Genomic DNA, 18038 nt, shown 5'->3' with positions numbered 1-18038 from the left:
GTGTCCCTACACCAGGTACCTTCCTCAACCCCTGTCTCTCCAAACTTCATTTCATCTTTCTTTTATGTGTTGTTTTCCCTTCTTCGACTATAAACTTCCTGAAGACAGGCTCTTTCTGCTTGTGCTGGCACAGTCCCTGGAGCGTAGGAAATGCTTAATAAATGCTTGTTTTCTTGACGTCGTTTAGTGTCAATGAATTTTATTCCCAGTAACTTTTCACTTTGCTCTCCGCCTTATCCCTGGGTAATTCTGCGCCAGGGTTTCAGAAGAGATGGACAGGGGTTCTAAAGGCTTCCTGCCTAAAACCAACAAAGATTTGCACCGATAAGAACAGCCATCCAAGGCTGACCTGTTATCACAGGACTCAGGGCAGAATTTTGCTGTTTGGACAACCCCTGGATGTCTCCTCCACCCCCACAGGTCAGGTTTCAGCTCTAGAACAAATATTTGTTCCACTTCTGAACAAAGTTTGAATTTTTCCCCTTTCTTCTTTTTCATTTTTTTAACCGAACATCGTCTCCCTGTCTCTCCTTTGAACTTGGCATAGTACATAGGAGCGTAGTCCTTCCCACACTGGCTGCTCTGGGCGAAGCAGACGAACAAAATGAAACGGCTCGTGGGCTTCCTCCTCTTTTTATTACTTTCCCAAGCACGAAGCCTGGATCTCCCTCCAAATGGACTCCCTGAAGTGAGTATTTCCACAGAGCGCCTTTCTGAACATCTGAGGCTCTGCTCTCCAAATCGCCTCCTGCTCTTGCTAGTTATTAACTGAATTCTGTGTGGAATGAAGCTTTCTCATAAAATTCATTCCACATTCTCAGGCTGTCTCACGTTATGATTACTACAGAGAATTTTATATCTCTTAAAACATTAAAATGCTTTGCATGAGAGGTAAGCCGAGTGAAATGCGTTGTTCTCATTCTTACGCTAAGCAATGAAAGAGAAATGTGCCAGGAAAATCCATTTTCAAAGCCCCAGTGTTTTTCTCCTCTAAGGCAGGGCTGTGGTCCAAAGTTCCAGGACCTATACACCTTCAGTGGCGTATGGGGACAGGGAGCAGGGTGGGGGTGGTGGGGAGCGGGCTGGCAGAGGACAGAAGCTATTCTCAGTCAGCTGAGGTTCTCTCCACTCTTTTCTGCACTGGCAGGGTACATTAGCTGCAAAAATTTTTAAATGCTAAAAAGAATAATCTGACAGTTTCGCAACTAATTCACTACGTGCTTAGAAATGATCCATTTGCTAAGCACTTTGTACTTGGAAAATGTGCCAAAGTTAAGGATTTTCGAATTGATTTTTTTCAATTAAAAGCATTTATCTTCTCTTCTTCTGCCCTCCCTACCCTCCCATCAGAGGAAAAAGAAAATAAAAACAAAACCCTTGTAACAGATATGCATAGTCAAGCAAAATAAATTCCCAAATTGGAAGGATATAGCCAAAAATGTATATCTCTTTCTGCATATGTAGACCATCACCTTACTGTCGGGAGATGGACAACATTCTCCATCACTGGTGAATCATTGTTAGCCATTGCATTGATCTGAATTCATAAGTCTTTTAGAGTTGTTCATTTTTATAATGTTATTGTGATAGTAAAAAATATTAATATTAATTAATACTATTATATAATGTTATAATATATTATGTTATATTATGTATTGATAATATATAATCATAATATTCATAATAATCCTGGTTCTGTTCACTTTATTCTGTATCAGTTCATTAACATTTTCCTAGATTTTGCTGAAACTGACACATTTGTTGTTTCTTGTAACACATACCTTTGACCCAGCCATTCCTCTACTAGGCCTATAACTCAAAAAGATCAAAGGAAAAAAAAGAAAAGAACCTATAAGTACAAAAATATTTGTACCTTGGATAAAGAAGCCAGGATTCCCAATTAATCCTCTTCCCATTTCTTTCTATTGGTGGGAGACACAATGCCATTTTAAACTTCCTGGAGGCTCATTGTTTAGTCAATGTACGTTTGATTTGGAGTCAGTTCATAGAAAGATACATACAGTTTAGACACAATTAAAAATATCTAGTGTTCCTGAGATCCATCCCCTAAGTCTTTAGAAGATTTTGGCTCCAATGATTTTCTAGCAAACTTGGCAATAAATCTTTTAGGCAGCCAACTAAGACAATTGCCACGTCTACCTGTTCACCTCCCTTCTATGATGGAACATCCTCAAACACATCATCCTAGAAGACCTAAGATCTTGTCCCAACCTTGCCACTCACTTGCTATGTGATTGTGGAAAAGACAAACTTTCTAGGTTTTGGTTTCCTCATTTGTAAAATGAGGAGGTTGGACTAGTCCAAGAGTGGGGAACCTATGGCCTTAAGGCCACATGTGGCCTTCTAAATCCTTAAGTGTGGCCTTTTGACTGAATCCAAATTTTACAGAACAAATTCATGTAAATTTTGGATTCAGTTAAAAAGCCACATTTAAGGATTTAGAAGGCCACATATGGCCTTAAGGCTGCAGCTTCCCCACCCCTGGACTAGAAGCTTTCCAAGGCTACTTTCAATTCTAACATTATGTGGACTTTCTCTAGTATAGCTTTCAGTTATTCCTAGGAAATTACACAATCAACACAGATTATTCTTTGATATTTGACTAATGATGAACCACTTAAAACTTTTTAAAAAATAATATCCAATATTTATATAGCACTTTGTATAGACCAGTGATGTCTTGGAAGATCCTTGTAATGTTATGATTGTGGAATTCCATTTTTTAATGAATCTCAAGAAGTCAATTAGTCCAGACTCTGACTGTATGCATTCTCATAATTATAACACTGAAGATAAATTGTCCTTTATTTTATTTTTGAGAGTCCAAAACCTTCCTCAGCAGTCTAGCCCAGGAACTATTGTCCCCATTAGTACCCTATCAGAAGTGCCTTATCTGTTGTCAGTGGCTTAACCTTTGGAACATTTCTTAAATTCTCTTCCAGTTCATGGACTATGAAGATTTGGTGGAGCTGGATCCTGGAAAATCTCCTTTTGCTCCTGAAAATAGAAGGTACCAGGTACTGTAAATGTGAGGTCAAAAAAGAAAACCAGTGATAGAGATAATAATCACCTTTTAACTGTCTGGAGAAGTCTGAGTCAGATGTAGGCTCCTTGAGGGTGTATGTACTATAACACTTCTCACAATCATTGTTGAGTTGTTTTCAATCATGTTTGATTCTTCATGACCCCATTTGAGGTTTTCTTGACAGAGATACTGGAGTGGTTTGCTGTTTCCTTCTCCAGCTCATTTTACAGATGAGGATACTGAGGCAAACAGGGTTAAAGGACCTCCAAAGGGTTACACAGATAGTGTCTGAGGCCAGATTTGAACTCAAGATGAGTCTTCCTGATACCAGGCCTGGCTCTATCCACTGCACCACCTAGCTCCCCATCTATAACCATACCTTACACATAATTGGTTTTTAATGCATGTTTGTTGAATTGAGTTATTGGATGCCTAATTCTGGCATCTACTCTATTTCCTGTCTGTCCTCTGCCATCACAAATTCTTCATTTCACCAATCTATTTCTAGTATTTATATATAAGGTACAAAAGAAGATCCAATTCTAAAACTATGCAACATGTTAAGGTCATAGAATCATCCATTTAAAACTGGAAGAGATCTGTAAAACTCATTAAATCCACTCCACACATTTTACAGATGAAGAAGAGAGGTTAACTTATCCAGAGTCACACAGCTAGTAAGTATCTAAAACAAGTTTCAAGCCCAGGGTTTACTGACTCTGAGTCCAGAGATCAATCTGCTACATCTCCTGGATTCTCAAAAAAAAAAAAAAAAAGACAGTACATGAGCTGGAAATTTAATCCTCTGCCTCCAGCTGGGCCATGAGAATTAGACAACTCTACCAGCCATGAACATAATCTCAAGTCCCACATAAAAGAAATTATCTACTCAGCGTAGGGAGTAACTTAAACTTGTAAGACGTTTTATCTAGCTTCAGATCCTCAGGCTTAGCTCAGCCCATAGTACTTTTTAGGTCAGGAGTTCCATGTCACAATACTGGGTTCTCTCATGGTCCCAAAGAAAAATTGTGTCTCCTACCCTAGACTATCATCTGCTATAGTATAATGGGATTCACTCACCTCTCCATTGGGTTCATTCATTTGTTTTGGAATCCTAGGTTGACTCTTAGCCACTCAGGAAGTCTCCTGAATCCATGGTAGGTCACAACATCAACACCTATTTTACTAACAATCACTTGGTTAACTAGCTTTCTCCCTCTGTCTCCACTTCAAGAGCAAAGGAGATAAAAAAACCTATGTCATAAATTACATTTTTCCCAATCATCTCAAAAATAGAACATAATATTCTCCTGAAGGTGCACAAATACAAACACATCTGACAGAGGCATACAATTGTGTTACTTCTCAGGTCCATCAAAATGTCTTTCATTGTTAAAAAAGAAAGTATATGCTGCTAATGTACTATTTGGGGACATTTAAGCTTTTAAAGACTATTTTCATGCCTTAAAATAAAGAATTTCCTGACAGTCAGGATGAAAGACCCTCTTCCACTTCTACTGGTCACAAAAGCACTGCAGTAATAAGCATCTCCTGTCATTCCCAAAGCTTTCCCATAATACCATTCTCTTGCCATTCCTACTGTAGCGCTAGGGCTAGAAACAGGAATGACCTAGCTGGCAGAAAGAAGACATCCATATGAATGGATAGGAGGTGTGGCTGAGTAGCAAAGGGAAGAAGGGGCAAAGGAAATGCTTGTCCCAGAGTGTTTCACCATAGCTAGGTATACCCAACCCATACTCTATGCATGCCCATGAAGCCACCCCAATGGCAGCTGTAATTCTAGAGCAAATGACAGCATCATAGAAGGTTTCAAGTCAGTCAGTCAGCCAACAAGCCCTGATTAAGTGCATACTATGTGTCAGGCAGGCACATAGTAAGTAGGGATATAAGTAAAGGCAAAATCATAGTCCCTGCCCTCAAGGAGCTCATACTCTAATAGTGGAGGCAATGTGTAAATAACTATTTTCATATAAGGTCTATACAGTGTAAATGGAAGGTAATGGCAGCAGGAAGGGGCTAGCAGGAGAACAGATCAAGAAAGGACTCAGTAAAATTTGAGCTGAGTCCTGAAGGAAGTCAAGGAAGCTAAAAGAGAGAGGTGGAGAGGGAGAGCATTTCAGATACAAAATCAGCAGAAAGTGTTTTGTGTGAAGAATTGCAAGTTAGGCTAGTATAGCTAAATCACAGAGTATGTGGAAGGAAGTAAAGTATTAGAAGACTTGAAAGATAGTAAAGGGCCAGATTCTGAAAGGCTTTCTTTAAATGCCAAAAAGAGGAATTTATATTTGATTGATCGGGTAAACAGGGAGACTCTGGAGTTAATTGAGTGGGGGGTGGGAGGGGAGTACAGGCTATATAGTCAGATAAGCTTTAGGAATATCATTTAGGCTACTGAGTGGTAGAGGTATTCCTGGAATAGGAAGAGACTTGGAACAGGGAGACCAACCAGACGGCTATTGCAATAGTCCAGGCAAGAGGGGATAGGTGCCTGAACTGTGGTTGTGGATGTATAAGTAGACATAAGGGGATATATACAAGATATGACATGAAAGTAGAAACAACAACATTCATTTGAACCCCAGGCATCAGGCTCCACTGGATGCTGGAAGATACAAGATAACATGGTTCTCTCAAAAATGACAGATTGCGGGGGGCAGAGCCAAGACGGCAGCTGAAAAGGGACTTGCTTAAGCTGTCCCACAGGTCCCTCCAAACACCTGTAGAAAATGGCTCTGAACAAATTCTAGAGCTGCAGAACCCACAAAATAACAGAGGTAAGCAGGGCTCCAGCCCAGGAAAGCCAGGATGGTCATGGGGAAGGGTCTATCGCAGGGAGCTGGGAGCAGAGCACAGCCCAGCCTGGGCAGTACCAGGACCAACCAGACCGGGAGCTGGTCAGAACAGCCCTAGTGCCCTGAATCGATGAGCTGTGGCAGTTGCCAGACTTCTCAACCCACAAATGCCAAAGACAACAGAGAAGGTTAGTGGGGAAAACAGCTAGGATGGAGTGAGACAAGTGCATAGTCAGCCCTAGCCCTGGCCCTGGGGCATGGAAGTGGTGCAGCTCTGCGGCTGCTTCCAGAGCTACAGTTGAGGATGCTTTTGGCCCCAGGCCCACCTGGTGGGAGGAATTAAGTGGCAGATCAGAGCAGGGGTGTGCTTGGATCTAAGTCATGGTCCAGGTTGGTGGTTCTTGGGGGAGGAGGAGCGCTGCTGTGGCAGAGTTTGCTGTGTAGAAGTAGCTCTGAAATCAACAGCACCTCCCCCCAAGCTTGGAACATAGTGCTCTTTAGTCTACAAGCTGTCATACCCCGCTGAAAAACTCAAGGGTCAAGTAAGTTGGCTGGGAACATGGCCAAGCAGCGAAAACGCACCCAGGTTCAGTCTCAGACTTTGGATTCTTTCTTTGGTGACAAAGAAGACCAAAACATACCAACAGAAGAAGTCAACAAAGTCAAAGAATCTACAACAAAAGCCTCCAAGAAAAACATGAACTGGTCTCAGGCTATGGAAGAGCTCAAAAAGGAGTTGGAAAAGCAAGTTAGAGAAGTAGAGGAAAAATTAGGAAGAGAAACGAGAAGGATGCGAGAAAACCATGAAAAACAAGTCAATGGCTTGCTAAAGGAGACCCCCAAAATACTGAAAAATATACTGAAGAAAACAACACCTTAAAAAATAGACTAACTCAAATGGCTAAAGAGCTCCAAAAAGCCAATGAGGAGAAGAATGCCTTGAAAGGCAGAATTAGCCAAATGGAAAAGGAGGTCCAAAAGACCACTGAAGAAAATACTACCTTAAAAATTAGATTGGAGCAAGTGGAAGCTGGTGACTTGATGAGAAATCAAGATATTGTAAAACAGAATCAAAGGAATGAAAAAATGGAAGACAATGTGAAATATCTCATTGGGAAAACCACTGACCTGGAAAATAGATCCAGGAGAGAGAATTTAAAAATTATTGGACTACCTGAAAGCCATGATCAAAAAAAGAGCCTAAACACCATCTTTCAAGAAATTATCAAAGAAAATTGCCCTGATATTCTAGAGCCAGAGGGTAAAATAGAAATTGAAAGAATCCACCAATAGCCTCTTGAAAAAGATCCCAAAAAGAAAACTCCTAGGAATATTGTTGCAAATTCCAGAGCACCCAGGTCAAGGAGAAAATACTGCAAGCAGCCAGAGAGAAACAATTCGAGTACTGTGGAGACACAATCAGGATAACACAAGATCTAGCAGCATCCACATTAAGCGATCGATCGAAGGGCTTGGATTATGATATTCCAGAGGTCAAAGGAGTTGGGATTGAACCCAAGAATCACCTACCCAGCAAAACTGAGTATAATGCTCCAAGGCAAAATATGGATTTTCAATAAAATAGAGGACTTTCAAGCTTTCTCAGTGAAAAGAACAGAGCTGAATAGAAAATTTGACTTTCAAACACAAGAATCAAGAGAAGCATGAAAAGGTAAACAAGAAAGAGAAATCACAAGGAACTTATTAAAGTGGAACTGTTTTGCTTACATTCCTACATGGAAAGATGATTTATGTAATTAATGAGACCTTTCTCAGTATTAGGGTAGTTGAAGGGAATATATATATATATATATATATATATATATATATATATATATATATATATGGACAGAGGGCACAGGATGAGTTGAATATGAAGGGATGGTATCTAAAAAACATTAAATTAAATTAAGGGATGAGAGGAATATATTGAGAGAGGGAAAAAGGGAGAGGTAGAATGGGGTAAATTATCTCACATAAAAGTGGCAAGAAAAAGCAGTTCTGTTGGAAGGGAAGAGGGGGCAGGTGAGGGGGAATGAGTGAATCTTGCTCTCATCGGATTTGACTTGAGGAGGGAATAACATACACACTCAATTGGATATCTTACCCCACATGAAAGTAGGGGGAAGGGGATAAAAAAGAGGGGATGATAGAAGGGAGGGCAGATAGGGGAAAGAAGTAATCAAAAGCAAACACTTTTGAAAAGGGACAGGGTCAAGGGAGAAAATTGAATAAAGGGGGTCAGGATAGGAGGGAAGGAAAAATAGTCTTTCACAACATGACTATTTATGGGAGTGTTTTGCATAATGATACATGTGTGGCCTATGTTGAATTGCTTCCCTTCTTAGGGAGAGTGGGTGGGGAGGGAAGAAGGGAGAGCATTTGGAACTCAAAGTTTTAAAAGTAGATGCTTAAAAAAAAGGTTGTTTTTGCATGCACCGGGGAAATAAGATATACAGACAATGGGGCATAGAAATCTATCTTGCCCCACAAAAAAGTAAGGGGAAAAGGGATGGGGGGGAGGAAAAGGGGGGGGTGATAGAAGGGAGGGCTGACTGGGGAATGGGGCAATCAGAATACATGCCATCTCAGAATGGGGGAGAGGGTAGAAATGGGGAGAAAATTTGTAACTCAAAATCTTGTGGAAATCAATGCTGAAAACTTAAAAAATATATCAAATAAAAAGAATTGGATGATTGAATTTTTTAAAAAATGACAGATTGAGTAGCAGATAACTAAAAATGGATGGTCAAAAATCCTGCACACTGAGCCAAGGAAGACTAAGAATTTGGCAGCTCATGTGCACTACCTCGGGATATGGCGGAACGAATTAAATTCCTCACTTGACTTCTGTCATCTGACATTCTAAACATGCCAATTAGTCAACCATTACACTTGACCTACTGACCCATTTCCACAGTTGAGTGAACTGAGACATTGTCTGGGTCTAGGATCAAAGGATCATAGATTTAGAGCTGGAAAAGAGATCATCTAGTATAAGTCCATTTTACAGGCAAGGAAACTGAAACCCCAAGAGTTTAAGTGATTTTCCCAAAGTCTCATAGATTTAAAGCATCAGAGGGGGCATGTGAAACCTGGTCCTGCAAAGCAACCGAAGATCAGAGAAGGGTAGGAAGAGAGATTAGTAAAGTCCATGGTCAGGCTAACTGTTTGGCATCAATTTGTTCTACTATATTTGCATTCTTCAACCATTAGTTTTGGGATCATGGGCAAATAATCACAGAAAGTCTGAGAAATATATCCAGTGTTAATACAAGTCAATATCTATTGCTTGCCTGACAATGAATGAGTTTCTGCTACTTATTGTACCAGAGGATTTTATCAGAGCAATAGGTTTTTATCCTCAGAGCTCTAGATAATTAACATACTATTGAAATGTAACTTCTTTTCTAACTTCTTTTCCCAGAGAAGCACATTCAATGATCACGAATCTGATGAAGTAATGGTAAGTTCACCTTAATTCCATAGAAGCACATTAGGAATCAGGGACAGAATGACCTTTCTGGAAATGATTATCTGAAAATCAATTCTGCTGTTTTATTTGTCTTGGTTACTGGGAGGGTATTTACCAGACTTGAAATGTTTCCTTGCGTAACCAGAGAGAGAGGTTATAAGATGTAGTGATGAAGTATACAGCATATTTGTAAGTGTGAGAAATGCTGACAATATGTTTAATATCCTCAAGTTTTGCCAATGACCCTGGAAATTCTATGGATATATGCTTGTTTTCAGATTTGACTGCTGTGTTTTGATTTAAATAAAAACAGCACCAGCCACCTGGGAGGATAAAAGCTTCATGTGGGAATAGCACTTTTTAATATTAAGTAGCCCAGCACCCTAAAATGATAAGAAAACACCAAAAGAAAGATTTCAATTATGCTCAGAGCTCTGAGCTAGAAGGGTGCATAGAGAAGTCATTTATAGTATGTGAAATAAAAATTAAAATAACGAAGTTTTTTCAGAACTTGTAGTCTTGGGGCAACTACTAGTGGTAATCAAATGACTGAAAGGTGTCACCAATCAATCAACAAGAATTCATTAAGAACCTATTATGTGCCAGGTTTACTCACATTAACTTCTCCATGTGAGTAAGCCTTAACTGTGACTAGGATTTCCCATTTCCTATATTCTACAGCTACATATTGAATAAGATTGAAGGGCTGTTTACTTCCTATCTATTCTGGTCAAACCTAGTCCTCTCACACAACAAGATTACCAATGATGAAAGGAAGAGTATGTGGGTAAAAAAAAATCCATTATCATAGAATCTATGACTAATACACACTTGCTCAGTGCCTACTATGTGTGATAAGCTGCAAATATAAAAATAAGATAGCCCTTGCCCTCAAGGAGCTTATGGTGTACCACACCATGTGCAAAAACTCTGTGGTGAGAACTGCCAGTCATTCCTCCACAGTAATACTTTTATTCCTCTCCAATTGAGTCTCTATTTTATCTCTCCACCCACCCACCCACCCATTCAGAGCTAATGTTCACAACCTTCTTAAGTGGGTTTCCCCTTCACCTGAGATCCAACCTACATGATCTCTTCTAACTCTGACACCATATAATTCTTCTCTCTTCAGTCCCCAACCACTTGTACCATTCCTCAGGAAAAGGGCTTGCCTTCTTCACTGAGAAAATCAAGGCAATCTGTCATGAGCTCCCTTATCTCTTCTACTCTGTGTATGGCTTCACTTGTCCTGTCTTCCTTGGCTCCAGTCTCAGAGGATAAGGTTCCCCTTCTCTTGCCAAGGCCAACCACTCAACTTGCCCACTTGATCCTATCCTTTTTCAATGCTTTGGGAACTTTCTCCTTCATTAATTCCCTCTATCTCTCTCATCAGCAGTTCCCCCCTATCTACTACCTCCTTCTCTACTGCCTACAAACTTGCCTTGTTCTTCCCTATTTCTTAAAAAAAAAATTTTTAATTCCCTTTAACTCAAAGATCTCTTCAAGTTATCCTCCTGTAGCTCTCCTCTTTGTCACAAGTAAACTTCTCATAGGGCTTCTTCACCTGGAGTCCATGAACTTGTTTTTTAAATATTTTGATAGTTGTATTTTAATATAATCCTGTGCATTTTATTTTATTCATTTAAAAAATTATTCTGAAAAGGAATCTGCAAGCTTCATCAGATTATCAAAGGAGTCCATCACATACACACACACACACACACACACACGCACGCACACACACGCACACACACGCACACACACGCACACACACTCTAGAAAGAATAGTTTATGCTTGTTGTCTTCACTTCCTCACCCACCCATCTGAACTGAACCCCTGCAATCTGACTTCTAATGGTCCAACACACTACTAACACTATCCTCGCTAAGCATTTTATTGATCGCTGAATTAGCAATGACATTTTCTTGCCTCATCTTCCTTGACCTCTCTACAGCTTTCAGTATAGTTGACCTTCTACTTCTCCAGAACTGTCTCCCATTGTTTGTCCCCTGTGATACCGATTCCTACTAATTCTCATCTTACACATCCAACCATTCCTTCCTAATCTCCTTTGCTCATTCATTGTTCATCTTCCTGAGCATGGGTACCCCACCATGCTCTATCCTAGACTCACTTCTCTTTCCTCTTTACATTTTCACTTCCTCATCTGCTCCCATGGTTCAATTATTACTTCCACACAGCTGACTCCCAAATTTATATCCCTTCACTTGACAAAGGATGAAACTGAGTCTAAGAGAGATTAAAATAGCTTTCCCAGGGTCAAACAGTGACCTAATAGCAAAGTTTGGATTTGAATCAATTTCTCTTATCTCATATGGCCTTCCTTTCCCCACTTCATTATATTGGCTCTCACCATAAATTCCCATGTCAATAAAATATGACTTCATATAAGATGCATTGCCTTCAATCCCCTCACCATCTCTCCTGAATTCCAGTCCAGCATTTCCAACTTCTTGCTGAGCATCTCTACTCAGATGAACCACCAGCATCTTAAAATCACCAATCCTTCTTCCTAGTCTTATGTCTTATTATTCTCCTCACTCTGTGTTCCAACAAAACTATGATAATGTTCCCTGAATTTGACAAGCATCTCCCACCTCCATGCATGTGCATGCAATCTTTTATGTGTAATATGCACTCTTTTCCTGCTAAATATGCTCTCTCCCTCCTCAAATATCTCCAGTCTTTTGTTCTATCCCTTGTCTCCTTTAATTCTCCGCTTACACATTATACTTATCTATGTATGTACTGTGTCCTAGTAGAATATGAGCTCCTTGATGGCGGGGACTGTGGCATTATTATTATTGTATCCCCAGTACCTATCATAGTACCTAAAACATAATAGTTGCTTAATAAATTTTTGTTGAATTGAATTAGGTGCCAAGATAAAAATATAGGCAGAGAAATCGGACTCTAGAGTTTTTTGCCTTTTTGCCTCACCTTTGGGATATGTACTTGGGCCAAGTCCCCCTCATATTTCCATCCCCTGCATTCTTCCCCTACTTGCCCCCCTTCTTTTACAGATTATCTCCTATGTTTTCTTATTTCGACCTTAATCTCCAAGTTTATTTCTATATTTGTCATATAATAATAAAGCTAGAAGGGATCCCAAGAGATCTTATATTGAAAGCAGCCCTCTAACTACTATATGTAGAAAAGTAATATTTTTAAAAGCACAAATAACATTTTTATAGTACCTTATAATTTATGAAGTGTTTACCTATGGCTTATTAAGATAAAGTCTTAAATAACTAGAGTAATGCTATGTACTTTTCTTATATGTATGGTTATTTCATTTCTTAGTCACCTCAGGCATTTATAATCCTTTTTTCTCAACCACAGGAAAATGTTGATGACCAAATAACTCTTCACAGTTATAAAGTCCAATCTACAGTGACATCCCGAGTGGCCAATACTGTTGTCCAAAGCAAAGTGGTGAATAACTCTCCATATCCACAGAATGTAGAGTTAGATGTTCAGATACCCAGAGGAGCCTTTGTTACCAACTTCTCCATGTGAGTAAGCCGTAACTATGACCAGGACTTCCCATTTCCTCTGTTCTGCGACTCCACATTGAATAAGACGGAAGGATGGTTTACTTTCCACATACTTTAGTTAAACTTAGTTCTCTCATATAACAAGGTGACCAATGATGAGAAAAATAGAATGTGTAAAAAAAATCAATTACCATAGAAACACAGTATTTTATAACTGGAAGGGACCTTAGTGATCATATAATTCAATCCCTTCACTTGACAGAGGATGAAACTGAGTCTAAGAGAGATTAAAGTAGCTTGCCCAGGGTCAAACAGTGACCTAATAGCAAAGCTTGGATTTGAATCAATTTCTCTTGTCTCATATGGCCTTCCTTTCCCCACTTCATTATACTGGCTCTCACCATAAATTCACATGTCAATAAAATGTGGCTTCATATAAGATGCATTCCCCTCAAACAAGTTCTAAAATCATTTCATAGCCCATAAATGACCCATGAAACTCTTTAAATTATTTTAGCACTCCCATAACTACATGGTTTTTTTTTCAAAGTGGAAGAAAACTTTTAAAGTTAAGTATATAATAGAAACCACATGGCTGGTTAAGCCAATGGTACATTTATTTAGACAAAGAAAGAAATAATGTGTGTTGTTGTTTAGTCATTTTTCAGTCCTGTCTGACTTGGCCCCATTTGGGATTTTCTTGGCAAAGATACTGAAATGATTTGCCATTTCCTTCTCCAGATCACTTTGCAGATAAGGAAACTGAGGCAAACAGGGTTAAGTGATTTGCCCAGGGTCACATAGCTAGTAAGTGTCTGAGGCCAGATTTGACTAAATCCAGGCCTGGGACTGTATCCACCGAGCTACCTAGCTACCCAGTAGAGTGTAGAATGATCAATTCTAATATTTACTAGACCTGTGCTCATATCCCGATGAGTCGTGAAAAACTCAAACATGATTATGCATCTTTAAAAAATTCAAACTTTTTCAAAGGGATGACTCCAGGACAAATTTTGAAGTAGACAAAATTCATTTTGAACACAAGACTGGCTTTACAAAGTTGACTATCTATATAATATGTGAGGTTTAAGGGGTACTGGGCAAGGCCCCCAGCTAATAACATCTTCTTTGCCCAACAAGGTGTCTGATTTCACCATTAAAATTTCATTCCTCTGGGTTTTGAAGGCTTTTTAATTTTAAGAGTTCTCTCATAAAATATAATATCTCTAAGAAGGGGAGAAACATTGTTATTTTCTAATATCTTAGTAGGATTGAATGTCAGCTGAGCTCAGAGCAAAACAGATTCAGAAGGTGGTGTCAGAGAAGCCCTTTGCAGTCACAAAGGGATCAATTAGGGGAGAGAAGTCAGGTTAAAAGGGAAGACAGCCAGAGACAAACAGCCTACATTTTGCTCAGACATTTGCACACACATTTTCTTTTTTTTCCTTTTTTTTGAGGGGGGAAGTTAATTGGGGTTAAGTGACTTACCCACAGTCATGCAGCTAGTAAGTGTGTCAAGTGGCTGAGGTCAGATTTGAATTCAGGTCCTCCTGACTCCAGAGCTGGTGCGCTACTCTCTGTGCCACCTAGTTGCCCCTCGCACACAAATTTTCTGTACCAGTTCCCCACACAACCCCTCCAAAGCTCTCTTCCCCCTAGCCCAGGCATCCAATGTTCCCATGCTATTCTGAGTCCCTCTAGACCTTCAGGGAATCTAATAAATTCACAATGAGTAGTTAAGTGTTTAATGTACTATTCTTCTCAGCCTCATTGACGTTTTATAAAACAGCAAAAATCCAGTAGTTGGCTTTCAGGTATCTTAAATAAGATAGTGCATTAGTGCAATAAGACAGGGCATTATGGGGTTTGGGATTTTTGGAAGGGGACCTTCCAGTGTCACTGAAATCACACTAGACATAAGATGTTCACCCCCAGCCTTGGCTCTTATGGTTTGTTATGTACTTGTCTATCCAGCCAGATTAGCCTTTTTGCTGTTTTTCACCCACTACTCTGTCTCCTGACACCGTGCCTTTATATGGTCTGTCCCCCATGTCTGAAACGCGCTGCTTGCTCGCCATTACTTCCTAAAATGCCTAGCTTCCTTCAAAGCTCAACTCAAGCAACAACTCCTAGATTAGGCCTTTTTTTTATTCCTCCAGCTTCTGTCACCATCCTTTCGCAAAACTATCTGCACATATTTTGTATATGCTTATGTATGTACATGCTTTTCCCCCCTTCTGTAATATAAGCTCTTTTGAAGGCAAGATATAGTTTCATTTTTGTCTTTGTCTCCAGAACCTAGGACAGCACCTGCTAGGCAAATGCCTTAGAGTTGAAAAAAATGTAATGTAGTTCTTATTAGGTTGGTCTCATTGTGTCTGTTTCTTAACTAGATCCTTTGACTAATTGAATCCTTTCTTCGTCTTTTCTAGGATTGTGAATGGGGTACCATTTGTCAGCACAATTAGAGAGAGGACTGTGGCTCGTGGGCTCTATGCACAAGCAAGAGCCAAAGGCAAAACTGCTGGATGGGTGAGGTAAGGGTGGGGCAAGGACCCATTGTCTTTTTCTTTTCCCCTATTATTAAACTCTTTCTGTTATCCTTTTCCTAGGATTACCCTATTCTCAAGTTAAAAATAATGTGGCCCTTAAAGGGTTATAATACTGTCCTACTTCTCACATAAGTCACTGAATCGCTCCATAGTCTGCTCCAAAAGTGGATACATGTATACCTATAACTGTCTCTATCACTAGAGGCAAGCAACATAAAAGGTGCCCCAAAATCAACTTCCTAAGATAAATGTAATTGATGAGAAAAGGAGTAAAACCCTCAAAAAGTTCTTCAGAGGTCTTAGATATCAGCTTTTGGAGCACAGACCCCAAGGGAGAAGAGATACACCACTATCTTAATGAATTTTGAGTGAAATTTGGGATTCCAGGATATAGTACAAGGAGGGGCCAGCAATTTCCTTTATTTACCACTTATGATGCAAGGGAGAAGAGCCCAAGGAACAACATGATTCAGGGCAGGATCCTACGCACAGCTCTGGTACCCAGAAGGAGGAAGGTCCTATAGTTGAGACACTGGGTTCTCGATCCTAGCTGTTGCATTACTTAGGTCATAGCTTAGAACACAAGGGTAGCTGTCAAGGCCTAGTTCCAGCCCCAATCAATGGAGAACACTGATGTGGCTGAGAGACAGAACATCACCAGACAAAACACAGCACAATACAAATTAACATGGGAAAATAAAGCAAACAAACCTTTTGAGAAAAAATTCTCTCAATACAGAGCAGCTAAGTGGTGCAGTGGATTAAGTGCCAGGCCTGGAGTCAGGAAGACTTCTCTTCCTGGGCACAAATTCAGTCTCTGACATTTACTAACTCTGTGACCCTGGGCAAGTCACTTAACCTTGTCTGCCTCAGTTTCCTCATCTGTAAAATGAGCCAGAGAAGAAAATGGCAAACCACTCCAGTATCTTTGCCAAGAAAACCTCAAATGGGGTGATGAAGAGTTGGAGATGACTGCAATGACTAACAATAGTGACGACACCCACAACACGAGGCAGCCAGGGAGGATAGAAACAAGGCCACTGAGATGCCCGGTGGAATAAGGCACCAAAACCAGGAAAGTCTAGTGGCTTGCCATAAGATTCTTATCTGAGCGAAGCAAAAGGCAGGGTCAGCAGGGATAGAATGCAACTGGACTCCAGCCCTAGGGGTCAGAAACACCATCTGTTAAGTTCCTATTTTAATAAATTATTCTTGCTAACCACAAGCTGGGCTTAGCTGCTCCTGAAGGAGCAAAGTACTGTCAGCACCCTCTATATCTCAGGGTCCAAGATGCTCTACTTTTGACTGAGAGATCCAGAAGATGTCTGGATTGCCCTATCACTAATAGATCATGCCTCTCTGCTAGGCTTGCAATTAGTTTCCCAAGTTCCTCATCTATTTCCTTTTTCTGTCTAAGTAATCTACTTGGTGGAAGGAAGGAAGAAGGAAGGAAAACATGGATTTTTTAAGTACCTACTATGTGCCAGATGTTGTGCTGCTAGGCACTTTACAGATATTATCTCATTCGATCCTCCTGACAACTCTGGTAAAGAAGTGCTATTATTATCCCCATTTTACAGATGAAGAAACTGAGGCAAACAGAAATTAAGTGACTTGCCCAGAGTCATATAGCTAGTAAGTATCTGAGACCAGATTTGAAATCAGGTCTCCCTGACGCTAGGCCCAGCACTCTATCCACTATGCCAACTAGCTGAAGAATCATTCCATGTTGTTGCATTTAGAATAATGTGCATTTTTATGAATAACACTTTCAGCAGTGGCAATTCTCTTGATATGGAGAATTTCAAAATTGAAGTAAATGTCCTCCCAGGATCTAATGTGCAGTTTGAGCTTCATTACCAGGAAGTAAAATGGAGGAAATTGGGATCCTATGAACATAAGCTCCATCTGAAGCCTGGTCGATTAGCCAAACACTTAGAGGTAAGAGCTTACTCATAATATAGAGTCTTAGTGAAATTTTATTTATTTTTATATTTTTATTTTTAGAATATATTTTAATTTATTTATATATTTATTTTTATAATTTTATTTATTTTATTTAAGATATTTAATATCTTAAACTTCAATAATTTTAAAACTTGAGTGCTTTTAGAGTATGATTGAGAAATGTGAGTTAAGAATCCAAGAAGAGAACCACAAAAATATTAGATCGTCATACCTTGAGATTATGCCATAAGAGAATCACTTGATGGATCTGGACATGCTTAGCCTCGAGAAGAAAAGATGGTTGCTTTCAAGCATTTGAAGGGCTGCCACATGGAAGGAAGACTTGCCAGCCACATTAGACTTATTCTGCTTGGTCCCAGGGGTAAGAGCAAAGAGGCAGGCTTAGGCTTGATACAAGGATAAACTTCCTAAAAATTAGAGCTAACCGAAAGTAGAAGGAACTATCTCAGGAAATAGTGAGTTTCTCTTTACCAAAGGTCTTTAGGCAAATACTGAATGACCACTTTGGGGGCATTTTGCTAAGTAAAGATTGCACTAAATGACCCACAGGATATCTTCTGCTTCTGAGATTCAATTATTCTAAGAAAATGTGAAGAACTGAATCTAGGGTTCATACCTGTTAGTGAACTGTGAATTCTACCAATCTGCACTCTTTCATCGATTTA

At 39.7% G+C, this 18038-nt stretch overlaps 1 protein-coding gene across 1 annotated transcript in view; it reads left to right on the top strand.

Annotated features, from left to right (window-relative positions):
- The first annotated feature begins 497 nt into the window (after positions 1-497).
- The window catches only part of ITIH2 (inter-alpha-trypsin inhibitor heavy chain 2), a 57988-nt gene continuing 40447 nt past the window's right edge, over positions 498-18038 (top strand). Inside the window, exons 1-6 of the mRNA XM_036758898.1 lie at positions 498-688; positions 2964-3038; positions 9287-9325; positions 12699-12871; positions 15286-15390; positions 17181-17346. Coding sequence (XP_036614793.1) covers positions 605-688; positions 2964-3038; positions 9287-9325; positions 12699-12871; positions 15286-15390; positions 17181-17346 — 642 coding nt within the window. The 5' untranslated portion in view covers positions 498-604. The remainder of the gene's footprint in view (positions 689-2963; positions 3039-9286; positions 9326-12698; positions 12872-15285; positions 15391-17180; positions 17347-18038) is intronic.

Source organism: Trichosurus vulpecula, chromosome 5 (genome assembly GCF_011100635.1).
Source record: "Trichosurus vulpecula isolate mTriVul1 chromosome 5, mTriVul1.pri, whole genome shotgun sequence".
Lineage (NCBI taxonomy): Eukaryota > Metazoa > Chordata > Mammalia > Diprotodontia > Phalangeridae > Trichosurus > Trichosurus vulpecula.
The sequence above is the reverse complement of the archived record's forward strand: the minus strand, read 5'-3'. Positions and strand labels throughout refer to the sequence as shown.